This window comes from Talpa europaea, assembly GCF_964194135.1.
Source record: "Talpa europaea genome assembly, chromosome: 8".
Lineage (NCBI taxonomy): Eukaryota > Metazoa > Chordata > Mammalia > Eulipotyphla > Talpidae > Talpa > Talpa europaea.
The window spans coordinates 51,687,746-51,715,203 of record NC_140075.1 but is presented as its reverse complement, the minus strand read 5'-3'; the positions used below and the strand labels follow the sequence as shown (position 1 = coordinate 51,715,203).

General features: G+C 39.5%; 2 protein-coding genes across 6 annotated transcripts in view; one reads left to right on the top strand and one right to left on the bottom strand.

The window, feature by feature from the left end:
* Window positions 1–1,722: 1,722 nt before the first annotated feature.
* On the top strand, window positions 1,723–25,411 carry INTS14 (integrator complex subunit 14; the record flags this gene model as incomplete). 5 transcript variants are annotated; one of them, XM_084240401.1, is made up of 11 exons in its annotated part: window positions 1,723–1,983; window positions 3,922–4,029; window positions 7,484–7,639; window positions 8,456–8,574; window positions 9,013–9,155; window positions 10,691–10,783; window positions 12,509–12,653; window positions 13,982–14,115; window positions 19,755–19,873; window positions 22,303–22,368; window positions 24,978–25,411. In XM_084240401.1, 11 exons carry the CDS (start codon window positions 1,729–1,731, stop codon window positions 25,227–25,229), a joined length of 1,590 nt encoding a protein of 529 aa, XP_084096527.1. In that variant the 3' UTR covers window positions 25,230–25,411. The 5 variants fall into 5 exon arrangements, with proteins under 5 accessions (XP_084096527.1, XP_084096525.1, XP_084096524.1 ...); XM_084240399.1 differs by having other exon boundaries at window positions 1,762–1,836; window positions 12,512–12,653; XM_084240398.1 differs by lacking the exon at window positions 3,922–4,029 and having other exon boundaries at window positions 1,762–1,983.
* HACD3 (3-hydroxyacyl-CoA dehydratase 3) overlaps window positions 25,368–27,458 on the bottom strand; it is a gene marked incomplete at both ends in the record, with an annotated part of 32,321 nt that continues 30,230 nt past the window's right edge. Inside the window, one exon of the mRNA XM_084240169.1 lies at window positions 25,368–25,569. Coding sequence (XP_084096295.1) covers window positions 25,368–25,569 — 202 coding nt within the window. The remainder of the gene's footprint in view (window positions 25,570–27,458) is intronic.

Sequence of the window (27,458 nt, the reverse complement as noted above, 5' to 3'; positions counted from 1 at the left end):
CTGGTGACTCCTCTCACCCCACACACCTGTGGCCTGTACCCCAGTTCTTGTATACATAAATAAATAAATCTTTAAAAAATAAACCCCATTTATAACATTGTTTCTCTGAACCAATAGGGTCGGAGTTTCCCACATTTACAGATCAACTTTAGAATATCACACATTTGCTGATGGGCACTGAACTTAAAACAAGCAGCCTAGTGTTGTTCATGTGTTTTGAAGTAAGTTTCTGAAGAGAAATTAATAAACATTAAATTTCTAACCCTTTATGTCCATCCAGAGTTTTCCCTGATTGCATATTTGCAAAATGATATTTATGAATTTGTTTATCAGTGTAGACATACAGTCCTGTGACTTGCTTTTCTTAGTTACTAATACTTGCTCTATTTCTGATATCTACATATGTCTTACTAATTTATAATTGTGTGATACTTCACTTTGTCATTAGACTGTATAGTTTGGTTAGTAATAGAATAGCAGCCAAGCAATGTTCCCATAAACAGGTGTGTGTTTTTATGAACTTTTTTCTTTGTTTTTGAGCACAGAAATGTTTTCTTCATGCTGATTATCAACCCATAATTTTAAAGTAGTGTTTCCTCCATTTATCAGCATTTTTATTTTCATACATAATTTCATGGAATAATGCATGTTTCCTGGATTCCCTTTCATTTTGTTCTTTCCTTCACAGTTAGAGCACTGTGGCTCAATTTATGTCCAGTGAGTACTACTGAGGCTAACAGTTTATTGCTTTTGTCATGCTTGATGATTTCTAAGTTTTATCTGATTTGGATTATGACTTTGCTAGCCCTTTCATCTTTATGTTTTTCTTTCAATTTAATAAAACAAGGCTACCAAGCCACAAGATAAACATGCACAAATACTGTTATGTTGATTAAAATAGTACTATGTGCCAAAAAAGAATGATTGTCAGATAGCACCACTATGATGACTAAAAATGTTCTTTAGTAAATAAAGTGTTGGAGAAGTGATGTAGGAGTGTTATGTTAAGTTGTATAAAAATTGAAAGAATGAAAATTAGGGTTGGACCTCCCTGGTGGCGCAGGCAGTTGAGCACCGCACTCTGAAGCAGTCCGCAGCCTCTGCAGTGCAGGTTCAATCCCCGGCCAGCCTGGGAGGGTCCCACATGGTGCGGCAGACCTTTCCTGTCTCGCCTGCTGCTCCCCTCAGCAGTGTATTTCGTCAATCTGCCTGTTCTGTTCCCCACTCTGTCTCTGGTGAATCCTGTCACCCTCCTGCACATCTGGCCTGTACCCCGGTTCTTGTATATATAAATAAATCTTAAAAAAAAAAAAAGAATGAATATCAGGGTTTACCTGAATTGAATGTTTGGGTTTTTTGTGTGTGTGTGGGACCCTCGCCAGCAGCCAGGGAACAAACCGGCGCTGCAGAGGCTGCGGGCAGCCTCGCAGCCCAGCGCTCAACCTCTGCGCCACCAGGGGAGGCCCCTGAGTTGAATGTTTTGTCCTTACTAGAAACACTTAGGTTAGCCTTGAATTGTGGCCATTTTAGTGGGTGATTCTAGTTGAACTAAGTTGTTTGCTTCCCTCCCACTGAATGCAGCGTTGCCCTCACCTCAACTTAAATAGGATTGGCTTTCACTCATTTCAGGAAACTATGGTGAGAAAATACTTTTTCCTCTTCTTAGCATGTAAGACCTAATTATATTTATTTTCTACAGCATTTCTCCCTTTATAGCTGTCTGTTTGCATGCTGATTGGAAACAGTGGGATCGTTTTCATCATGCCTACAGTGGTGGTAATGGATGTATCCCTTTCCATGACCCGACCTGTGTCTGTGGAGGGGTCCGAGGAATATCAGCGCAAGCACCTAGCAGCCCATGGTTTGACCATGCTTTTTGAGCACATGGCCACAAATTACAAGCTTGAATTTACAGCTCTGGTGGTTTTTTCATCACTCTGGGAGCTGATGGTTCCCTTCACAAGAGATTATAACACCCTACAGGTACAAAAAGGAATGTTATTGTTTATACTGGGCCCAAATTTATAAGGATTAAAACAGTAGTCTCATATTACACTGAATATTTAGAACTTGGAATTATTTAATGTTAAATATCTGAGTACTTAATATCTAAGTATAGCTATAAAACAAGGATTCACAACTGTTGGGCTTATGGCTTTGGTAGAGCTTGAGTTAGCTGTGAGCGTTTGCCTTATTCTTTTGGTTTTCTCGAATTCTTTGTGGACAGGGATGCATCTCAGGATGTATTCCCCCATTCCTTAAAGTTCAGGGCCTTTAAGTTAAACATTTTACTCTTTTCTATTCTTCCATAAAAACTCGAAATGAAAAATTGCCATTCCTTACAAAAGCCCTTATTCTAGAGCAATTCAAAATTATATTCCTTCTCCAACAAATAATCTTTGATTTATATGTGCCAAGAGTAGAAGCAGGATGGGACAGTGCAGGATCTCTGTGATCGAGTGGCTGGGTGAAGTAGGAGTCCAGGAGCCCTAGGTGGCTTTTTCAGGCTTTATTGAGATTTTACCAGGTACATAGCAGGCAAGGGTGCCAGGGGCTGGGGGCCAGAAGGCTGGCAGGCCTCTAGCCCCCAGCAAATCTTCACTCTTTCTGGGCTCTCTGGCATTCTCTTGTGGTCTCGTCCTCCTTCTTCTCTCTTTCACTCTGCTGGCATCTCCATGATGCTGCCCTTATAGGCCCCGTCTTAGCCCAGGTGTATCCCACCTACACATGCCCACACCCTACTCCAGTTGTCCGCCATCAGGCATGCATTTAATCTAATGTCAGAAGGGCAGAAAAACCTGATACTTTACTTACCCTACACCAAGGAATTGTAATTTTTAAACCTTGATTGATAGGTGTTATCTTCCAAAAGTATTATCTGTGTAATGCCAGATAATTTTTCCTTTCTGACAACATCTCTAAATCACTAATATTTATAACAGTGTTTGCCACAGTGCCTTGCCCATAGTGAGAAGTCAATAGTGTTTGTGGAATTAAACTAAATAGTTTATAATTGTTGGTTGTTTAGACATACAGGGTCAATGTAGTTGCTTTTGTAGTATAAGTAATACAATTTTGTTAAATCATTCCTTTTAGTAATCTCACTTTTCTTAAAGTGAGATTAGACCCTGGTGGCCTAGGCTTTAAGTCTCAGCCCTATCACTGCTACAGCCTGAGTTCAGTCCCTAGTCAGGGAGCTAATCCACATATGGTGCAGCTGACCTCTCCTGTCTTGCCCACTGCTCCCCTAGCAGTGTATTTCAGTAAATTCACCTGTTCTCCTCCCCACTCTGCCTCTGGTGAATCTTCTCACCCCCCACCCCATACCTCTGGCCTACACCCCAGTTCTTCTATGCAAAAAGATCTCCTTCCTGAAAATAAGGAAAAAAATGTTTTAAAAAATTGCACTGGATTTCTGATGTTCAGTAGTTCTGAAATTTAGAGAAATGCAGAGTACTGGTTAAGACCAGAAGTCCTGGAGTTAGACTTTACTATGAGGCCTGGAAAAGTTACCTAAACATTGTATACCTTAGTTTCCTCATTTTAAAAACAGGCTAATGAACCATGTAGGGTATTGTGATGATTAAATGGTTGTAAAGTGCCTGGAATGGTGTTTAGCATATTTTCCCCTTTTTTTGGTGATATGTTTAAAAGTTCATTTTAATTATTTCCTTCAAGGTCCACTATAAACATCTGAGCTTGGTGGACATTTCATGTGGATGGAATAAAGGGAAGCTCTTTAATTATCCTTTACAGTTGAGAAAATCTGCTTTACTGTATTTCTTTAAGAAGCTATGGATTTATTGACTCAGAAGTATAAGTTCCCCTGTGTGACATTCATGCTTTGAACAATTTATCTTGTTTTCTAACAACAAATTAAAACAAAAGAATAATAAACAATATTATCCTATGTTCAATCAGGAAGCACTAAGTAATATGGATGATTATGACAAAACCTGCTTGGAGTCTGCATTAGTTGGTGTTTGCAATATCGTTCAGCAAGAATGGGGCGGTGCAATTCCTTGCCAGGTAAAAAGCAGTTCTTTTTCATTGCCCTAAGTTAAAACAGTAGCCACTGAGGTGTTTTGATTTTCTCCAGGCTCTGACACAGCATGCATTGCTATTCCCAGAAAGCAACAAAATTATGCCTTAAGAAAGCATCCCCTCAGTAAATTGACTTATTGTAAACTAGTATTGTTTGTATCAAACTCAAAAGGCTCACAGTAGAATTTTAGAAATAACACTACTTTCATTATCTCAATATAGCAGTTATTTAACAAACCAAAACCAGTTCAACTGAGTTGTTTAAAAAGTGAGGCACAGGAATGTTATCAAATCTGTTGCCTTTAGAGTCCATAGTAAGTCCAACATTAGCATCAAGTCAAGCAGAGACGTGGCAAAAAAAGAAACCTAGAAGCTTATTATAAACAGGTACTTTGGGAATTGGTAGCATATTTTGAAAAACAGAAAAGTTGCTAAAAGGAAAATCAATAGTCTACATCAGGAATCAGCAAATTTTTTCTGTATTTTAGAATTTGCAGTTATCTGTGGCAGCTATTTAACTGTTGGCATGCATGAAGACAGTTGTAGATAGAATAAGTGTGACTCTGTGCCAATAAAACTTTTTTTTTTTTAATTTTCTAGAGGCATGTCTTATTTATTTATCTATTTGTTTGTTTGTTTGTTTGGTTGATTTATACATGCACTGGGTACAGTCAGAAGCCGGGAGGGTGAGAGAATTCACCAGAGCCAGAGCAGGGAGCAGAACAGGCAGAAGGACCGAAGTACACTGCTGAGGGGAGCAGCGGGCGGCAGGAGAGGTCTGCGCGCCATGTGGGACCCTTTTCCGGTGGCCGGGGAGCAGCCGGGGATCGAACCGGCGCCGCAGAGGCCGCAGGCAGCTTCGCAACCCAGCGCTCAACCGCTGTGCCACCTGGGAGGCCCTGTGCCAATAAAACTTTGTTTACAAAAAACAGCGGTCCAAATTTTGTCTGTGAGCCAGTTTCCTAGCCCCTAGCATATGGTTTTTTAATTATAGGATCAAATAGTAGATTCCTCAGTAGTGTCAGTGGCATTGCTATGCATTTTTTAATTAAAAATTAAATTGTAATTGTGGGGGGGCAGTAAGAAAAGATTAACTCAATTGAAGCATGAGGGAATATGGAAAGTGATGGAACGGGTCTTTTTTCTTGATTGTAGGAATGCTACATGACTGAATGTCAGAAATTATAAAAGTATGTACTGAAAAGGATGAATTTTATTGTATGTAAATTGGACCTCAATAAACCCAACTTTTTTTTTTAATTATTTCTTATAAAAATCACCCTGCTTTATAGAGTATATGCTCTTGGGCTAATGAACACCTTGAGCTGCAAATGTTAAATCAAATCACTCGGTAGACACTTGTTAAAAATTCATTAAATACCCTTTAATCATCAGAAATAAAAATGTTTGGCACCTCACTTCATAAATGTTTATTTGTTAAATACATATATGCAGACTGATTTCCTAACAATACACTGAGTACACGAGGTCTTGTCATCAATATCTTCTCAACTGGAAGCTAGTAGGTAGCAAGCACATTGTCATTTGTACTTCTTCAGTGGTTTTAGAGAAAAAATTCAGAAAATATGCAAGACCTGACTTTGAACAGCATCAAGACGTCTGCTTTTTAATATTTATCTTCTTTTGCAAAAAGGAAGAATCTGATTTGGAGCTATACTGTACCCTGTGGGAAAAGAGACAGGGCCTCAATCCCCTTACATTTAGATTTGCTTGATGAGTTTTATGGCAAACCAAGTCCAAAACAGTACTACATGTGGAAGATACTAGTAAGTTTTTTAATAATAAGTTACTATAAAACGGATTGTTTGAATGGAGAATTTTCTAACTGAGCTTTTAGACAGCTGGACCATGTCTTTACTATCTGAGTAAAGTCTGTCTCATTTGACCATTACATGAAATATTTCATAATCACATAGCATCTGAAAAAGCTAGTGACAGAAGTAAATCATATAGCAATTGTTGGTATCTAGAAGAGGAAATTATCGAATAGCTGATTAGTATCTTCCAAAAGATGACATCCCTTCAGGGGACCTCTATTGGTAGGATTCTTGGGTTTTAGAAGTGCCAGTCTTGGCACCTCACATTGTACTGCCTGACACTGCCTTAATGGCCTGTTATTACCAAGTTTCTAGGCTAAGCTGGTGAAAGCAAAAATAACCCTCTCCTGGAATGCTTGGAAAGTCTACCCACCACGAGCTCACTTGAAAGCAATAAAGAAAAGAAAAATGGTTTGTAACTACCATCTGTTGGTATATTTTGTTGGCATTTTCAAATTACAGGTTGATCAAGAATGTGTTTGAGAGGGTTTGTACACTTTTGGTTAAATGACTTCTATAAATACTTTTTTTAAAAAAGATTTATTTATTTATGCATACAAGAGCTGAGGTACAGGCCAGAGATTCAGGGGGTGAGAGGATCCACCAGAGACAGAGTGGGGAACAGAACAAGCAGACTGACTGAAATACACTGCTAAGGGGAGCAGCGGACGAGACAGGAGAGGTCTGCCTCGCCATGTGGGTTTCTCCCTGGCTGGCTGGGGACCGAACTCATGCTGCAGAGGCTGCGGATTGCTTCGTAGTGTGGTGCTTAGCCCCTTGTGCCACCAGGGAGGCCCTATAAATACATTTTTAAAGTACTTGTTCATCAGGGGTAGAAAATAAAGCATCAGGAAATTCTGTGGTAGTACTTCCTAGGGACACACATGAAATAGTTCCTTATGCTGTTTTTGACCTTACTCCTTACCTAAGAGATAGGTTATAACTTTAATACAATTAAAAATTGGTTATGAATGTTTTTGTCCTTTTTTAATGTACTCTTAGGTGTTTTATTTATTTATTTGTTTGTTTTTTTGTGGGACCCTCGCCGGTGGCTGGGGATCGAACTGGTGCTGCAGAGGCTGCGGGCAGCCTCGCAATCCAGTGCTCAACCGCTGCGCCACCAGGGGAGGCCCTCTTAGGTGCTTTTTTTTAGATTTGATTAGAGAAAGTAAAATGTACTGAGTTTTGACAAAAGCATACGCCTATGTAGCCATTGCTTTTATTAAGATATAGAACATTTCCATTACCCCACAAAGTTTCCTCTTACTCTTCTGTAGTCAGTATCACACGCACACTCACATATACACACACCACAGTTTCTGTTTGATTTATATAGCTTTGTTTTACCTGCTGTAGAACTCCCTATAATTTATCTTAAGAATAATTTCTTTAGAGAATCATACAATGTGTATTCTTTTGTGTCTATCAATTTTCACTTCACAAAGTGTTTTTGAGATTTATACACATTGTTGCTTGTATCCCTGCAGAGGAAGGTTTTTCAATGAAAATGCAACCAAGAAGAAATGAAAACATCACTATATTAGACTGCCTTAAATATGAAAGGAATTCATGTACAAAGCTCTTCTCACTTTTGCAAACAGGTTGTTCTGGTGACGGATGGCTGTCTTGGCATTGGTAGAGGGTCCCTGCGGCATTCTCTAGCAACTCATAATCAACGAAGTGAGAGCAACAGATTTCCACTACCTTTTCCTTTCCCATCTAAGTTATACATCATGTGCATGGCAAATTTGGAGGAGGTAATGCTTCTTACTAAGTTTTTAGAGTTTGATTAGATATATTTTAGAACTCTTCGTTTTTTAGTATATTCCATTAGCATTATCTTCATGTACTAATAAACAGTAAACTCCATTTGTTTCAGGTAAGGCTGGTCCCTAACTATATTTGAAAGACTGAGTTTCAGATGTTCTTTGAAAGTTCAGAGTGTGTTGTCCCATCACAGGGAACATAGCTGGAATTATTATCCATCCTGCTTCCCACAAGTACTCTTTTTAAGATTTTGAAGAGTTGAAATGTTCATTTGTTTCAGTTTTTTGGTCTTTGATAGTTCCCTTTTAGGAATTCCCTCATTTTCATTTTGCCAGAAATGTTGATGGCAGTGTGCTTTGATTTTTTTTTTTTTTTGTAAAGTAATATTACTCTGATGTATGTTTTTTAAATTTAAATGCTACTTTCTGGTTTTCCCATTTATTTGGGCAAGTTTTTTAACCTTTCTTCATTTCAGTTTTTCTATCTGTAAAATGATGATGTTTCTTACCAAAAGATGTTAGCAATACTTTGGAGGGAGCTGTGTAAATAACAACCTTGGTCACCTCTGAGAATCTTGCAAAACTACTTCTGACTGAAATAGCTCCACTGGTGTCATTTTTTAAATAACATTTCTCTGTGGTAACCTTGAGACAAAATTGTTATACTTGTTTTCTTCTCATGTTGTTAAAAAAAAAAAATCTCCATTATTTATTGCCTGTGTTATTGTGATGGGTTTGACCTTGGCATGCTGATAATAATCTGACATTTTGTGCCATTGTAAAAGGGTCATCCATTTTGCTTTGTAGCTTCAGAGCACTGATTCCCTGGATTGCCTTGAACGTCTCATCGATTTAAATAATGGTGAAGGGCAGATCTTTACTATTGATGGCCCGCTATGCCTGAAAAATGTACAGTCTATGTTTGGGTGAGTATATACATAGAGCTTTTTTGCCTTCTTTGCAATCCAATATTATAATTTGATATCCAGCAATAATATGTCTTACCATTTCTAATTGTATCATTCCACTTACCCCAAGTTTCACATTTTCAGATAAAATAATTCATATTAGCGATTTTTAACTGTTCATTCCCTTAAAAGTTCAGCATAACTAAATCTATAATGCCTGTGGATATTGACTTCCTTATAGTGACTCAATTTCTAAGATTAACTTGCTTTCAAGCTTCTCAAAATTGAAAATTTCTCACCAAGAAATGTCAAGTTTGTCCTGTCTTACAAATGGTTAGCTATTAGTTGTGAAGTTAACTTAAATGAAAAATTTTGCATCTTGAAAACATTATTTTTACATGTATCTTATTATGTATCTTATGTATCTTCCTCTACCAATTAATCATCATGTCCTAGAAAACTGATAGACCTGGCATATACACCTTTCCATGCTGTTCTCAAGTGTGGCCACCTGACTGCTGATGTGCAAGTCTTCCCCAGGCCAGAACCATTTGTTGTTGATGAGGAAATTGATCCTATCCCTAAAGTAATTAATACAGGTAACTATTTAAAACCTCTTTCTTCTTCTGTTATCCTTACTTTTTTTCTCCCTAACTTTTCACTTTTACTTTTCTCTGTCCAGGCATGTTGAAAAGAAAAGTAAATTCTGATATTAGTGTACTAATGTCACATGTGTACACTTTTTTTTTTTTACATGTGTACACTTTTGATGGGAGGATGCGTTGCCTAAGGAGTGGCAGATTTAGTGGACCTTCATGTTGAACCCACAAATTATCTCTAATCATAGATAATTATTACCATAAATTATTAGATTTGGGAATCATGGTCAGATTCACTAGCATTTAAATCCTTGATGAGTAACTTAAGGTCTTCACCTTCCCATGTAAACTTTTAGTCTTAAAAACTTTGTTATAGCTTATATTTAGACCACTTTAAAATACATGCCTTTTGGGCCTCCCCTGTTGGCTCAGGCAGTTGAGCGCAGCACTGTGAAGTTGTCTGCAGCCTCTAGAGCACTGGTTTGATTCTGGTGGGCCAGCGAGGGTCCCACTTGGCGCGGCAGACCCTCCTGCCTCACCCACTGCTCCCCTCAGCAGTGTGTTTCGTCAGTCTACCTGTTCTGTTCCCCGCTCTGTCTCTGGTGAATCCTCTCCCGTGAGTCTGGTTTGTGCCCTGGTTCTTGTATAAAAAAATCAATCTTTAAAAAAAATAATAATAATAAAGTAAATAAATAAAATCTAGGCCTTTTTCTATTCAAATGAAAAATATATAACTGCTTATGGTGATTCATTTGTTAATCAGCTAACGAAGGTAATGACAGCAAATCTCCAGAGAAGCAGACTTCCTGTTATATTAGAAGTGTAGTGTACTTACTACGTTCCTGATTTTTTTTAATTGTTTTGAGAATATGAGTGTGTATATATATCTAGGGGGAAAAAAGGCTGAAAAGCAATTCAAAAAAATATTAAGAGGTTTCCTTTGGTGATCAATAATGACTGAGTTTATTTTTCTTTATAATTTTTAGTGTATTCCAACTTCTAAGTTTTTATACTATTTATATAAACAGAAAAAAAGCTTTCAAAAAGTACTTTGGGTTACAACTTTTATTTTGAATTTATTTTAAGTTTTCAACAGATGCTTTTTATCTTTAATATGGCTTCTATAAAAAAATCATTGTCATATTTAGACTGCTACCTTGGTTTTGTAAAGAAAGTATCTCTTTCTCAGAGAAATGTTTTTAATGAAATAGCTTTTACCTTCCAAGGACAGCGGCTTGACATTCTTGTGGAAGTGTTGGATTACACCACCCCCTGGTGACCCAAACATCCCTAGCTATACAGAAGATTTGCCTTGGCTAGAAACCTAACCTCATAACAGCAAAGTCCAGTTATTTTCTCCTGATCTACTTAAAATGCAAATTATTAGAGTTTTCCAAAGAAACTTCTAATAACTTTTCTAGTCATCATATTTTAATTCTCTGCTTAAGGATCATTATTTGTGAAACATACTACTTAGAATATGGTAATACTTTCCTATAGCACAAATTAATGCTGTATTGATTTCTTCCTTTCAGATTTGGAAATAGTGGGGTTTATTGATATAGCTGATATTTCAAGTCCCCCTGTTCTGTCCAGACATCTGGTTCTACCCATAGCACTTAACAAAGGTGAGTTCTCCATCTTTTTTATCTAAGGTTATTCTCTTTTTTTTAAGTTTTATTTATTTATTTTTGCATTGAATAACTGGGGTATAGACCAGAGGTGCAGGGTATGAGAGGATTCACCAGAGAGTCGAGAGCAGAAAAGGCAGAAATACACTGAAATACACTGCTAAGGAGAGCAGCGGGCAAGACAGGAGAGGTCTGCTGTGCCATATGAGTTAACTCTCTGGCCTGGAATCAAACTCAGGCTATAGTTTAATAGTGAAGTTAAATGCAAGATGATTCAATTGTCAGTTGAGTGTATGACAGAACCTAGCGTTGCAGAGTTGAGTCAGGAAGCTTGTTGAGTAGCCACTGTTCACCCTGGAGCGTTCCTATCCATGTGCTGCCTGAAAGATGTCAGTTGAGGACACTCTGGACATCCTTGGTATCTGAAACCCTCAGCATCTAGCTGAGCATCCCACTGGAAACAGTAGAAAGTTGACTTTTTTATGTAGCAGTTCTGGGCCTCAGCTACAGCTTGCCCAATTCTTGATGTCAGCAGATGAGAAAACAGGTCATGAAGCCCATATGTGAGGCCAGGAACAAGTCTTTATTGTAGCAACAGGAGATACACAGGTAGCAACAGTGGCAGTGGCCGGGAGTGGCAGCCCCCCTGGGCTCTGGCTGCTGCAGTGGCCCCATGCCCAGTGAGTGACCAGTGAGTGGCCAGTGAATGCTGTGAGTGGCCCTGCAGAGGAACCCTTTAGCTTTTATATGATTTAGAGACAAAGCCAACACAAGACCAAGTTTAGGCCTAGTTTGCATCATATGTTTTGTGCATGTGAGCTACACATCAAGGTTACATACTATTTACTGCTTTCCACACATGCAGACTACATCTCAAGGCTACATGTTATCTACTAGGCCACCTGTGCTGGAAGATGGTGAAAAACACTGAAAAAACTGTATTTTCCGGGCCTCCGCGGTGACGCAGCTGTTGAGCACTGGGTTGCGAAGCTGACCGCAGCCTCTGCGGCGCCGGTTCAATCCCCAGCTGCTCCCGGCCACCGGAGGAGGGTCCCACATGGCGCGCAGACCTCTCCTGCCGCCCGCTGCTCCCCTCAGCAGTGTACCTCGGTCCTTCTGCCTGCTCTGCTCCCTGCTCTGGCTCTGGTGAATTCTCTCACCCTCTCACGCTTCTGACTGTACCCAGTGCTTATATAAATAAAATAAATCTTAAAAAACAAAAACAAAAAAAAACTGTATTTTCCCATGGGCCCTACAAGCAATTTTACTGAAATATAATTAATATACCATATACTTCACCCATTTCAAGTGTATAATTCTCTAGTTTTTAGTATATGTACAGTGTTATAAATATACCATTTATCAAGATACCATCAACACAGTCAATTTTAGAACAGAATTTTAAAAATTTTTAAATTTTTACCCACCCTGAAAAGCAATCCTTTGACCATCAACCTTTAGTCCCAGGTAACCATTAATAAAACCATCTCTACAGATTTGTCTATTCTGAATGTTTCATATAAATGAAATTCATATAACATCTGACAACTAATTTTTACATGGACTTGGGAAGACCAGACTATGAATTTTTCATAATTAGTTTAATATTCCTTTAAAACTCATGTACTTTCCTTCCAAAGCTAGAAACAGTCAAGAGTGTGATTGTGGTTTGGGTTTTTTATAGTTAATCTCAGCCTCACCTGTTCTCTCTTCTTTTCACAGAAGGTGATGAGGTGGGCGCTGGCATAACTGATGACAATGAAGATGAAAATTCAGCCAATCAGATTGCAGGCAAAATACCCAACTTTTGTGTCCTGCTCCATGGCAGCCTAAAGGTGGAAGGAATGGTGGCAATTGTTCAACTAGGGTAGGAAATTTTGTTTACCTTTGGGTGAGAGAAAGGGAGAATCCATTCCCAAAGCAGAGTATCTCCCATATTTTTCTGAAAGAAATAGAAGGATCCTTGTCACCTTTTCCCTTTCTCTATCATACCCTCCCATCTACCATTACTTCTAAACTATTCTTCAGGTCATTTCATAGAATAAGTAGGGAGTGAGCCTTTTAATTATATTGCTGTTATACTATAGCCCTTCTCCATTTACCTTTTTTTGATTCTACCTGGGATACCTAGATTCAGTTACAGCAATGCGACTAACTTGCTACAGGATCTTATGCAGTATTCACAGACTCATCATCTATAAAATGATGGGGTAGAACTAAATGAAAAAGATGCTGGTAATACTGATTAAAAGTTTTACCATGTAACAGCACTCCTCTGGGACGAGACACTCTGCTGAGCACTTCACATATATGATCTCATTTAATTCCTCACAACAACACTCTACAGGAGGTATCAATGTTATCAACATTATATATATGAGGAAATTATGTCTTATAAAGGTCAGGTCACTTAGCTAGCCAAGATTCTTACCCATGTATTCTGACTCCAGTGCCCTTGCTTGTAACTACTCTCCTATATTCCTTCCCTGTGAGGAAAGCCCTTCTGGTTTTCACTTTCTCTGCAGTCTCAAAATTTGCAAAACTATCTGTTTCCCTTTCTGCATTACCTAGTGTGTGAAAAAAGTTGGTGACTCTTCAAGTGGTTATCATTTGTGGTTAGCTGGTAGAGAAAATCAAGACATTAGGAGTACTCAGAGGAAGCAAGGCTCCTTTTCTGCTTGAGTTAAAATTAGCTGCTCCAAAAGGAAGAATGCAGTTTGTATTAAGTTTTAGTTTGCCATATTTCTCAAACTGATTCTGAATATGGGAATCATCTGGGGCCCTTTGAGAAGCCAGGTGAAGACTTCATACCCTTTGTTGCAAGGGATTCTCTATGTTAGTGCTACTCTGAATAACTCAGGGAGGCAGCAAAAAAGACTCGTAGGTTACAACCCTCACTCCTCACCATTCCTGCAGTTACTTGCTGCCCTTATGACTTTTGTTTTCTCTTTTAAGATTGCTTTTTGACTTCCATCTACATAATTTTGCACGAGTAATGATATATGTCCTACCTACTGGAATGGTAATGATAGGGGGCAGCACTGTGCATTTTTAGATTTAGGATTTGACTTTAGTAAAAGTAATGCACTTGATTTCAAAGCTGAAGCCCATGTCTCTCAAGAGAAAAACACAGGCTAAACTTATTTTTACTTGGTACTCGATGGTCTTCTGATCTTCCATCTTTTCTCCATCTAGTTCTGAATGGCATGGAATGCTCTACTCCCAAGCTGACAGCAAGAAGAAATCAAACCTCATGATGTCTCTCTTTGAACCTGGCCCAGAACCTCTCCCATGGCTAGGGAAAATGGCACAGTTGGGTCCTATTTCAGGTATAACTAGATCAGGTTTTATTTATCTTGATATTGTTTTCTCTCTGCTATTCTGAATGACTCTGTGGAGTCAGAGAGCTGCGTGGAGTCAGAGAGCTGCATGGCCTCCCTTGTGAGTGTGCTGTGGTCTCTGGTGCTGGGCATGTATGTGGAGAATCTCAAAAGAATTTGATGTTTGAACACTTTACAGCTCAGGGCACACCAACATTAGGTCGTTTTAAGTTGCTACAAATGCTCTAACTAAAGAGTGAAAAGCTACTCTCCTGAGTCTCCATTAACTTTTTCTTCCTTAGAGTACTATTTTCAATACAGGTAACCCTAAGTCATTCTAGATAATTTAATCTCCTTTCTTGAAATTCTCTTCTTTTAGCTCCCCTAACATTATGTTCTCCTGGCACTTTCCTTTTTCTTTGCCAACTTTTCTTTTTCTTGTTCTCTTCTTTGTTTACTTTTGCCTCATGTTTCCCAAGATTTCCTTTGCCTTCTTTCAAGAGTCATTATAGGTTCAGGCTCCCCAAATCTGTAACTTTTATCCTTACTGTTCTGTTCTCTCCCTGCAACTTGCATCTTATTTTCGGTTTGCACTTGGACCTCTCCACCTGGATATTCTTCACAGTCTAAGGCTCAGTATGTTGGTTGCAAAAACCATTGTCTCTTGCCCCTTTCTCCGAAAAACTGTTCCTGATTCTGTTTTTCCTCCTCCTTTTTATTGAGACTTTTATACTCCTAGGCCTTCAAGCTCCAACTGTAGAGTCATCCTTGACTCTACAGGAGTCTAGGAATTTCAGGAACATCTACCAAGCATCTTATTTTGTTGTAGTCCTAGGGGACAAAAGAGTTAGCAGGAGTTACTCAAAGACTGGTGGAGAATGGAATAGTAAATACAGGCTGGTGCAGGATCACAGTTGGCCTGTAGGGGGATCATCAGCTTTGCCTAGGGCTCTCAGGAAAATCTTCAAAGGGAAAAGACATGCTAGCCTAATTTTGAGGGAAAAGAAGAAATCACTGAACCAATGAAGGAAAAAAGACTTCCTGGACAAATAGAACACTACAGAAAGGAAAGGAGATGGAACACAAAGGGCAAGGGAATTGGGTGAGCAGATGGTAAGTTAGAAGTTTGGCAGCCTCTAGAGCTGAACTGGCTTCACCTAAAAATGAGATTTTATTCTGCCATTAATAGGAAGCCACTGAAGGGGGAATAATATGATCAGATCCTTCTAGCTAACATTACAGATTAGGAGACTTTATATTTTAGGTACTGATACTCCCTGGAGTTGTGCTGTTGTGGCTGAAATCTAAGAAACAAATTTTGTATTTAGAAAGATAACTCTGTGGAAGGATTTGAGGACATCCTGCAGTGAGAAGTCTACTGACAGTCCTAAAGATGTGATGATGAGAGGCAGAAGAGGGACATGGGGATGGGATCCATGCAAAAGATATATTTTTTTAATTCATTTATGTATATGTTACATCATTGTTCATTTTTGTACAATGTTTGCTTTCTCCTCTCAGGTGTAGCCCCCATAAAATTCCCACCAGTTCACCTGTGCCCCATCACCATAGTCCCTTGTGCTTTTCTCTCCCCAATTTTGATTCCTCTCCCTCCTCATCCCACCCTCCGCTCCCCACAGAATGCCCCTGATTTATAGTTGCCTGTTATTTTGGTTTTTAATTTTTTTTCCTGATCTTTTATTTGGTTCCCCTATATTCCTCCTATAAGTGAAGCCATCGATATTTTTCTTTTTCCTTCCAGCTTATTTCACTGAGCATAATCCCTTCCAGCTCTATCCATGTTGCTGCGAATGGCATGAGTTTATCTTTTTTGACTGCTGAATAGTATCCCATTGTGTGTATATACCACATCTTCTTGATCCAGTCATCTATTTTTGGGCATTTGGGTTGCTTCCATATCTTGCCTATTGTAAATAGTGCTGCAATAAACATAGGGGTGCAGGCATCCTTTTGAATTAAATGTTTCTGTGTTCTTTGGGAGAACTCAAGAAGAGACTCAAGAAGAAAATAGAGTGTCTCAACTTTTATGTGCATGTATATTTTAGCCTTGCCAACCATGTGGGTCTCTATCATAACTACTACTAAGAGTTATGATAACTCCTTAGAGTTATCACAAAACTCACTGCCATGATATCACAAAAGCAGCCACAGATGATATATAAATGAAGGAGTGACTGCATTCCAATAACACTATATTTATTGACATAAAAAAATTTGAATTTTATGTAATCTTCATGTATAACAAAACATTCTTTTTGACTTTTTTCCCCCAGACATTTAAAAAATATCAGAATCATTCTTAACCCCAAAAGAGGCAGCAACCCATACTTTGCCAGTCTTTGAGCTAGGATCCAGGTGCTCACACAGGGATCAGAGACATGACTTTAGTTCCAAATAAGACAAAGAACTGAAATCTCTGAGTAAAGGTGGGAATGTGGTTGGTCTACCCCCTCAGTGAGAATGACAATTAAAATCCTACCCATCACTTCTACCTGCGGGGCACTCACTGGGCCCTTCCACCTGGTAATTCATGTCCTTCAGCCCTGGGAACATGAATTATTTCTTTGATTTTCCTCTCTCTGCTCTCTTTTTGTCCCTTTCTTGAACACATATTTATGGTGTGTGTGTATGTGTATAATTTTCTTACCTTCTTATTTTCCCATTCTTTTAGTTTTGCTTTCTGTAAGATTATTTTCAACTTTATCTTGCAACTGGTTTTTTTTTTTAATTTATGCTATTATGGTTGTTATATCTGATAGTCTCCTGCTCTTTTTTCACAAATGCATTGTATCCTCTTACCACATAGCCTCTTACTATCTAGTGGCACCAGACTGTTACAGTGCAAGAAGCCATGACTACATGTTGAAATGTTTGGTACTGATACTGAGTATTATAGAATAAAAGGGTCTAAAGAAATTACTGCCAAAAAAATTTTGGACAACTTCATAGGGAAGTAGAAAAGAATGTGGACCTGGAATGGAGGTAATTTTGGGTAGGTGAGGAATGGCACTATTCATTGATAGAGTGTTGGCTTTGAAACCAGACCCAGCTGAGTCACTTACCTGTGTTGTAAGCACAATCTCTCTGAGCCTCAGTTTACTCATCTTTATGGGATGAATAATATCTAATCCCCTGCTGAATAATATCTAATCCCCTGCTGTAAGGAGCAAAGTTATATCTGTAGAGTGGCACATAGTTAAAGTTTAATAAATATTCTTTATAAGTTCCATAAACCAGAAAAATATCTTCTCTAAACACAATTCCTAGCACAATTTGCTACATGGTGGAGTCTGACTGTTGATCATGAACTGGCAAATGAGAAAATAAATGAATGAGGAAGAAAGCATTCCCGACAGAAGTAGCAAAAATAATGATGGGGAAGTTGGAAATGAGGATGTTGTATGGGAATAGACTGTTGTGATTTTTTTTTTTTAAAGATTTATTTATTTATTTATACAAGCACTGGGTACAGTCAGAAGCGCGGGAGGGTGAGAGAATTCACCAGAGCCAGAGCGGGGAGCAGAGCAGGCAGAAGGACCTAAGTACACTGCTGAGGGGAGCAGCGGGCGGCAGGAGGGGTCTGCGCGCCTTGTGGGACCCTCCTCCAGTGGCCGGGGAGCAGCCGGGGATCGAACCGGCGATGCAGAGGCCGCGGGCAGCTTCTCAACCCAGCGCTCAACCGCTGTGCCACTGGGGAGGCCCTAGACTGTTGTGATCTTGACCTGACTAAACAGGCTTATATAGTGACAAATATTCTTAGAAATGTCTGGAAAGCTGGGCTTATACTTCTTGGAGGGCAGGGGAGGAAAAGGGATTCACGGGATTGCATGGGACCAGTGAGGCATTAAAATTAATGACCAGATTAGGCTTAGAGAGCTTCTGGATCAGTTAGAGAAACTGGGCTAATTTTGGTTTTCAGCATCATTATTTGAGCAAGGAAGTTCCTAAACTTGTAGGAAAATAATTTCCTGCCCTGTCTACACCAGAAAGTAAGGATAAAGTGAGGGGCCTCCCTGGTGGCACAGGGGTTAAAGTCTCAGTACTATCAAGCTATAACCAGCCACTGCAGCACGAGTTCAATCCCCAGCCAGGTAGCTGACCCATATGGCACAGCAGACCTCTTCTGTCTCACCTGCTGCTCCCCTCAGCAGTGTATTTCTGTAAATCCGCTGTTCTGTTCCCCACTCTGTCTCTGGTGAATCCTCTCACCCCCCACACCTCTGGTCTACACCCTAGTTCTTGTATATATAAATAAACATAAATCTTTTTTAAAAAAATAAGGATAAAATTAGATGTAGACTTTGTAATTTTTTTTAAAGATTTATTTATGTATACAAGAGCTGGGGTACAGACTAGAGGCGCAGGGGGTGAGTGGATTCATCAGAGACAGAATAGGGAACAGAACAGGCAAGATTGACCAAAGTACACTGCTGAGGGGAGCAGCGGGCGAGTCAGGAGAGGTCTGCTGTGCCATGTGGGCTACTCCCTGGCTGGCTTGGCATCGAACTCGTGCTGCAGTGGCTGCAGATAGCTTCATAGGTTGTGTCTTAACCCTTGAGCCACCAGAGAGGCCCCTGCTTTGTATTTTTATGGCAAACTTTCATTGGGTCAGGAAGCACCTACAAAAGCAGACAAATTTATTTTTTATCCACATGACTCTAAAACCAACATGATTCAGGAAGCTGTAAACTAATAAGCCATAAGGTTTCACCAAAAAAGTATTTCTTCTCTTGTCCTTTTCCTATATATAATTTTTCTCTCTAGTTTTTTCAGCATCTAAACTTATGCAATCTAATCCAGCCAGTCATCACCAGTCACATGAAGCTATTTAAAATTAAACAAGGGCCTCCATGGTAGCTCAGGGGGTTAAGACGCAACCTATGAAGTATCCGCAGCCATTGCAGCACAAGTTCAATCCCCGGCCAGGGAGCTACCCACATGGCGCAGCAGACCTCTCCTGACTCGCCTGCTGCTCCTCTCTGCAGTGTATTTCAGTCAGTCTGCTTGTTCTGTTCCCCACTCTGTCTCTGGTGAATCCTCTCACCACCCCACGCCTCTGGCCTGTACCCCAGTTCTTGTATACATAAATAAATAAATCTTTAAAAAGAAAATAAAACAAAATTTGAAATTCAGCTCTTCAGTGACACTTAGCCATGTGGCAAATGTTCAGTAGTCACACAGGTCTAGTGGCTACCATATTAGCACAGGTTTAGAATACTTCCACCATTGCAGAAATTTCTGTTGGAGTATGCTGGGGGAGACTTCAGAATTACAGTATGTATTATATACAGAGGTATTTAAAAATATGTACTTTAACAATGTCATATATATGGGTGTTATCTTTAGCAGCAATTTTATCCTCTTTGATTTATAAAGCAGGTAAGTGGGCTTGTTTCTTCAAAAATATTGAACTACTTTCACATGGGCCCAGTTGATTATTTGGTCTCTTACATCAGGAACTTTCCGTTGAGTATAGGGTCCCCAACCTAACTGAGGTTAATGGATTATTGTAATTCAGGAAGTTACAGGATGTTAAGACAGAATGACTCAGAGCTTCTAGCCTAATTGGAAATATAACCTTGTTTTTGCCAGATGTCATTTCAAGAGTGTTTTTTTTTTTCTTTTAGACGCTAAAGAAAACCCTTATGGTGAGGACGACAATAAGAGTCCATTCCCCCTGCAGCCCAAAAACAAACGCAGTTACGCCCAGAATGTGACTGTCTGGATCAAACCCAGTGGCCTGCAGGTAACATTACCATTCACAGTGCTTTCCACTGGGGACAGGAAGAGGGCTTTTAGCAGACAGGCATTTGATTTGATTTTCCTTTTCTTTGATACTCTGTAATTCATTTACTTCTAATGTTTGTCATTATTTCCAAAAAGTCTTTGAGGTAATCTATAGTAAAACACGTATCTAGCAAAATCATCTTTTACAAAATTTAGAGCAATACAAAACCTAGAGGAAGAGAGAAGACAATTTTGCTACAAGCCCAAGCAAAATGATAATTGTATTTGAGCAATTTGGCTCTGAGCTTCCTGCTACTGAGGTCAAAAAAGAAATGTGTTGGGTGATATGGTTTTTCTTATCTGATAAAAGGAAGCATGTCAGTTTCTCTAGAGACACATTCTCCTGGCACTGAATTTTAATGTGAAATTCTTGACATGGTGAGGTATTGAATAACATAATGGGTGTTATCTTTAGCAACAATTTTGAGAAACACGTAAAAATCTTCCGGTGGTTATTTTTTCTATCACCACAGTAGAACTCATTGCACTGCATTGTAATTCCACAGAACACTTTCATGGGAAGCTAAGACTGTATCATTATCAAGATATGCTACTTTCAGACAAGGTGCTCAGTGACATTCTCCTTCTACTGACATAAATTCATTTATACTTATTTTTGAAAATCACTTCTTGAGCTTTTTTTCCCCCTTGAGTACCTTTTTTTTCTCTTTGTTCCTCCAATGAGTCAGACCAACCTAAGCCAAATGAGAAGAGGCAGTCAGACCACCTGACGACAGAAGTCGTTTGTATTGACGGCATTGTCTCTTCAAACCCCTTTCCTCAAAGAATGGACACATCCTGCCATAATTAAGTGGGCAGAAGGGCCTTGCTCGTTGTTGAAAGCCCAGGTTCTTTTTCCTGCCACCCCTGACCCATCATTTCTCTGTCAAAAGGATAATTAGAACCACTTTTACCACCAGTTATAGCTGACTTTTTCTTAGTTTTTAAATTTGGGGTTTTAGTTTCTTATTGTGCTAAAATGCACATAACATAAAATGTACAAAAGTATACAATGCAGTGGCATTTCATACATTCACAATCCATTAGCACTATCTTATTGAGAACATTTTCATCACCCTAAAAGGAAACCTGTACCCATTAATCAGGATCACTCTATATTCCCTTCTTCCCCCGAGCCCTTGGCAACTACTTTTGTTTCTGGCTTTCTGTCCCTATGTAAATGGAATCATACAACATGTGGTCTTCTGTGTTTGACTTCTTTTACCAAGCATAGTGTTTTCAAGTTTCACAGTATTTCATTCTTTTTGATAATTGAACAATATTCCAGTATGTAAACATGTCATATTTTATCCATTCAGTTGATGAATATTCAGATTGTTTCCATCTTTTGGCTGTAGTGAATAATGCTGCTATGAACATTGTTTACAAGTTCTTATTTGAGCATGTTTTTAGTTCTGTGGGGCCCATACTTATAGGTGAAATTGCTGAACCATATGGTATTTCTGTTTAACTTATTAAGGAATTGCCAATAGCTTTTCAAAGTAACCATACCATTTTACTTTCCTACCAGCAATGTTTTAGGTTCCTAGTTCTACATTCTCGTCAGTACTTCTTCCACATCCTCACCAACACCTATTATTTTTTCACCTTCTCTTCCCTGTATAGCCATCCTAGTGAATGTGATGTGGGGTGTTATGGCATTGTGGTTTTGATTTGCATTTCACTAATGACAGTTGTAATTTTCTCATGAGCTGAGAGCCATTTGTATATCTATTCAAGCCCTTGGCCCATTTTTTAATTGGGTTGTTTGTTCTTTATATATTCTGATTCTTTCCTCCCATTCTGTCTGTTGTGTTTTTATAGTCTTGATAGTGTCTTTGATCCACAAAATTTTTAATTTTGATAGTCAAAATTTTTTCTTTTGTTGCTGATTTCTGTTGTGTTGAAGAAACACCATTGCCAAATGCAAAGTTCTGAATAATACCATTTTCTTCTAGGAATTTTATAGTTTCAGTTCTTACATGTAGACGTCTGGCCCACTTTAACTTTTGTAGATGGTGTGAGCTAAGGATCCAACTTCATTCTTTTGCATGTTGCTATCCAGTTGTCCTCACACCATTTGTTGAAGAGACTCCTTTCCCCCATTGAAAGGTCTTGGCACCCTTGTCAAAAGCAGCTGACCATTTTAATGAGTGTTTTTGTATCAAAAGTTCATTCCTGTCACCAAGGGATTTATTACCATGGAGCATTTTGAAGAAGGGAGGTAGGTGCTTTACTAGTTTTGAACAGAACTGTGACATTAATTCAAAAGGGATACTCAACACTGTAGTTTTGTTTTCGTTTTCTTTAAAATTTAGAGCCATCCTTTTATACTCTTTTCCCTTTTACCACAGAATTTTAATATTGAATTCATTTTACCTTTGCTAGACAGATGTACAGAAGATTTTAAGAAATGCAAGGAAACTACCTGAAAAAACACAGACATTCTATAAGGTAAGACCATCAGAATTATAGTGGAAGAGGGTGGGTCCTGGGATAGGTATCAAAAATAAATGGTTCAAGACAAAACTAGCAGACAAACTAAAAATTGGAGACATTCAGCTGGGGAGGGGCAGGGAGAAGGATCATAAACAGGAGGGAAGAGCATGAGGCTATGGTGATGGTTCACGGATGTCTTGGTGGTGGTAATTTTATGGGGTTTTATACCTATGAGGAGAATGAACAAGGATGTAAAAAGTATAAATTAATAAATAGTTCACAATAGTAAAAGTGGGGTAGGTAGCAGAGTGAATATAGAAAGGAATTAAAAATTCTGTCTTGTGCTTCAGTTTTTCATCTATAAAGTCAGTAGAAGCGATAGAGCCATTGTTGATCCTAAAATCCAAAAATCAGAAGTAGTTAAATGGCCTTTTTTTTTTAATGTCACTTTTTTTTAAGATTTATTTTTATTTATGTAAGCATGTAAGAACTGGGGTATAGGCTAGAGGGGTAGGGGGTGAGAGGATTCACCAGAGATAGTGGGAAGCAGAACAAGCGGATCTACTAAAATACACTTCTGAGAGGAGCAGTGGGCAAGACAGGAGAGGTCCGCTGTACCATGTGGGTTAGCTCCTTGACCAGGGATCAAACTCATGCCACAGTGGCTGGCGAAAACTTGATAGTGCTGAGACTTTAACCCCTGTGCCACCAGAGAGACCCTAAATGGCCTTGTTTTGTGTTAAAGGGTTTCTCTGTGCTGGTACTGCTGTGAGTGACTGAGAGGAGCTGAAAGGGCCTATGGGTCATATCCTTAACTCTTACCATTCCCATATGGGAATCCAGTTCAACTCCCAGCAACCAGTGTGTATAACTTCCTGGGTTGGTGATTGTCTAGAACATTCTTACTGATGTACCAAAGCAGCTGCTTCCAGGAATGTCTTCTTAAAAACTGTACATTTAGGCACGCAGACCTCTCCTGCCGCCCGCTGCTCCCCTCAGCAGTGTACTTCGGTCCTTCTGCCTGCTCTGCTCCCCGCTCTGGCTCTGGTGAATTCTCTCACCCTCCCACACGTCTGACTGTACCCAGTGCTTATATTAATTAATTAATTAATTTAAAAAACTGTACATTTATGGGGCCTCCCTGGTGGTGCAGCAGGTTGAGCACAGTGCTGTGAAGCTGTCCGCAGCCTCTGCAGCACAGGTTTGATCCCGGCTGGCCAGCAAGAATCCCACGTGGTGCAGCAGATCTCTCCTGTCGTGCCTGCTGCTCCCCTCAGTAGTGTATATTGGTTGTCTGCCTGTTCTGCTCCCCGCTCTGTCTTTGGTAAATCCTCTCACCCTCCCACGCCTCCGGCCTGTACCCCAGCTCTTGTATAAAAATAAAATAAAATCTTTTAAAAAAAATTGTACATTTATGAATTGCAAAGGAATGGCCCTCTGGAATCATGCCTACCTAACTAATCCGTAGCTACTGGTGGCGAGAATAAAGTTACAAGGGGTGAGGTGGAGGATGGAGGCAGTCATTTAGGCTCAACTTTTATTTCTTCTGTTTTTCTGCTGTTTGGCTGAGATTGAATTAAGTGGCAGTGTGAGGTATACTGTGTTGTCAACTGTGTCCTAGCTTGCTAATCTTATATAAGGTACAGAGTCAGCCTAAGGCTAGCAGTTCTTCCGGAGAACATACATACTACTTTGTCTGATTGTTATTTCATTACCTTTATATCACTGTCTTATTCAAACCTAATTATGTAGCAAGCTGGTGAGATCAAGCAAGAGCAACCTTAATCAGAGTTCAACCAGAGTTGCTTAGCCAGCCATCCCCCTCCCCAGCTGAAGCCCATAATCCACACCAGCCCTTGCTGAGCACACTTGGCAACAGAGCTCTCTGATGTTTGTCAGCCCTGTACTTTGCCTTCTTGTGAACTTTTTACTTGTTAACAGATGATAGTGGAGAATCGGTCAGATTCTATAATCTTGCATATCAAAGCTGGAAAAGACTTCTACCAATTGATTGCTTCAGCACCTGCACTAGGTGAGGAATTCCTCCAGTTTTGCAAATGGGGCCACTGAGGCCTAGAGAAGCTCTATACACCTTGTCATTACTAAGTGGTTGATGAGGCATTTTGCATTTCTCTGCTTCCATCAACTATTTGGCCTCATTTTGTGGCAGTCTTTCCTGTCGGACTGCTTGACACTTTCAGAACCTTCTCCTAAAATGTCCATTGTCATTAAGCCTCAGACCCAGCCAGAGAGGGTTAAGAACCATCAAATTTGAGGCCTTTCCCTCACCTCGGTAAAAGGAAAAATAATCAGTTAGGAGTAATAAAGGGATGTACACAGAGTGCCCCACCACGTTTGGCCTAAGTGCTTATTAACTGTGTTATTGGTAGCCTGTGTTGCAGTCAGCTGTCTTCTGTGCCTCACTTTCTGATCATAAAGAACTGTCTCCTAGTCATATTATTGCACTGTTATTGGCATCTCTGTACAATACGCATTTGTTCGCAGATAAAAATGCCCATTAAAGTTTGGGGTCAAGGACAACTTATTCTAAGCTGAGCATTCAGAAAGTATATGGTGAGAACACATTTCGGGAACATCAGTGGTTTTTTTTTATCTTGTTCCAGGAGCTGAATCGTTTGCGAAAGGCAGCTCTGGCTTTTGGTTTCCTGGATCTGCTCAAAGGGGTGGCTGACATGCTGGAAAGAGAGTGCACATTGCTGCCAGACACAGCCCATCCCGATGCTGCATTCCAGCTGACCCATGCTGCCCAGCAGCTCAAGCTGGCCAGTACTGGCACCACCGAGTATGTCGGCTATGACCACAACATCACACCTTTACATACAGACTTCTCTGGGAGCAGCACTGAAAGAATGTGAAGTTGACTTTGAAAGCCTGCCTTCTTTTTTCATTTCAAGTGAAAATGATTTAGGGTAAAAATGTTCCCAGTCAGTCCACCTTTGCAGTAAGCCACCCAAAGACTTCCCTGAAGCTGCCTGTGAAGCACCATTGGTGGTTTAAGTGACTCCACTGCAGTCTGAGAAAGGTTCTGAAGGGTGGTTGGCTGCTTTGGCTTTGACTTTAGTTTTCTGGGGCTTAGAATCTTTAAGACTGAAAGATAATTGGTCCCATAATGCAGGCATCTCCTGAAGGTTGAAGGACTGAGAAGCTTGAAGGACTGACATGAGCACAGAGCTCTCTACTACTTCCTCAGGAAGCCTAACCAGCAAGGGTTCATGGGCTTCTGGAAAGGCACCTTCTCTTCTCTCCTCTCCTCTCTAAATCATAAAGACATTTCAAGCTTCTATGCTTGCTTGGAATGAGCAACCGAGACTGTCTGGAACTTGTTAAGCACAAGCCTGACACCATGAGGTTTCAGAACTTCATTTCAGAACTCTTAAAATTCGCAAAATCTTGACAGTAACCCTTAGGTGCTTTTGGTATGTCTTGAGATACAGATTTTTGAACAATGACCGTATGTTCAGAAAATGATTTGCTTCTTCAAAACTTTTTTAATGAAAATAAAATACTTGATTTTCTATAAAATAGTTTGCCTGGGAAACTAATGGGTTTTAGCCTTTTGGTCCTATCTTCTGAATATAATTTCAACTTCTACATGGTACCAATTCATAAATCATGAAGGTTCCTTGGTTTTCATATCGACTTCCTTCTTTCTGACACTGGTTAGGCCTCATTGCCTAAGCCAGGTTCCATCCAGTTAGATTCTGATAGATCACTGTAGTCCCTTAGGCTGCAATTCCTTAGCTAGTTTCATAACCTTAGGCAAGTCATATAACTTCTCCAGGCTTTATTTGCATCATCAATGCTTTCAAACTACTATATTATTCCTCCGGGCTTCAACCCAGGAAACCAACTTCGGTTTTTTTCTTTTTTCTTATTATTGAGGTAACATGGGCTATATATGATTCAGGGGAATTGGTTTACACCTCAGATGCGCATCACCACACCCAGCCACCAGAGCACCCATATTCCTTTACATATACCACTGGGCACCCTCCTCACTTCCCACCCTAAAGAAACCACTTTTGTTTAACATACTGAGCTGTTATATGACATTTTTGTCTAACAAAGGAGTTATCACTAATGATTTGGAAAACAGAGTAAATGATCTTTAAACACAAATTGGGATTTTGATTGTAAATGTTTAATAGAAATACACAATCTTCCTTTTTCAAATAGCAATGAACAGGTTTATAACAATCACTAAGAACACAAGATTCTGCCACAAAGATGCAGCATTAATCTACTGCAAAGCTGATCTGCCCAATTACACATAGAAAGTAAGCTGAAAGAACATCAGAAGTTAATACAAACAGGTAGTGACAAGTTTACAGACATGCAAAATATCCTTCAGTGCAATGAACTTACAAAATAATCAGCCAGCCTATGCTAATCAGATGTTTTTAGGTCAAACCAATTTCCATCTTAGGCTCAGAAAAACAACATAACTCATTGAATCTCCTTTCCCCAGGAACAATGGGAATGGCACAAGAAAAAGCTATAATGCCTTAGATTCTTTAATACAAGCGTTACTTCTAACACTTATTTACTTGGTTTACTTGGAATGCGTTAGAGGAAACTGATGTTTTTCACAGTGGCCAAACTTCACAATGTCTAGATTTTTTTCCGAAGGTGTGTTTGGTCTGGCCTGTTTCCAGTTTGCTTCAGACTGCATCGCCAGCAGCTGTTTTACTGACCCCTACAGCCATTTGGGTTTGGAACTCTTATACTCATTGTTTTCTAAGAAATGTTTCATCTTTCTTGAGTGTTGAAAATAGTTCTGATTTAGCTAGGAATGATGTAAGTAATCATGGTGTTCCAATGTTCTGACTGGTTTCTCTCAAATCATTCTGTGCCTCTCCAAGTGCCTACACAGGTAAGCCCTGTAGTAACAGATGTTAAAGAGGTCAAAAGATGTCAGACCTGTTCTCTAGCCCCACGAGGACACAACCATTTAATTAATGACTGAATCTAACCTGATTTTCAAAAAGTCAATGCCACCCCACTTACCAAATAATCCCTTAGGTACAGAATGTATTAGGCCCTGCCTGAATCACTTTCACAGCCTCCTATAGAACAACTTCATT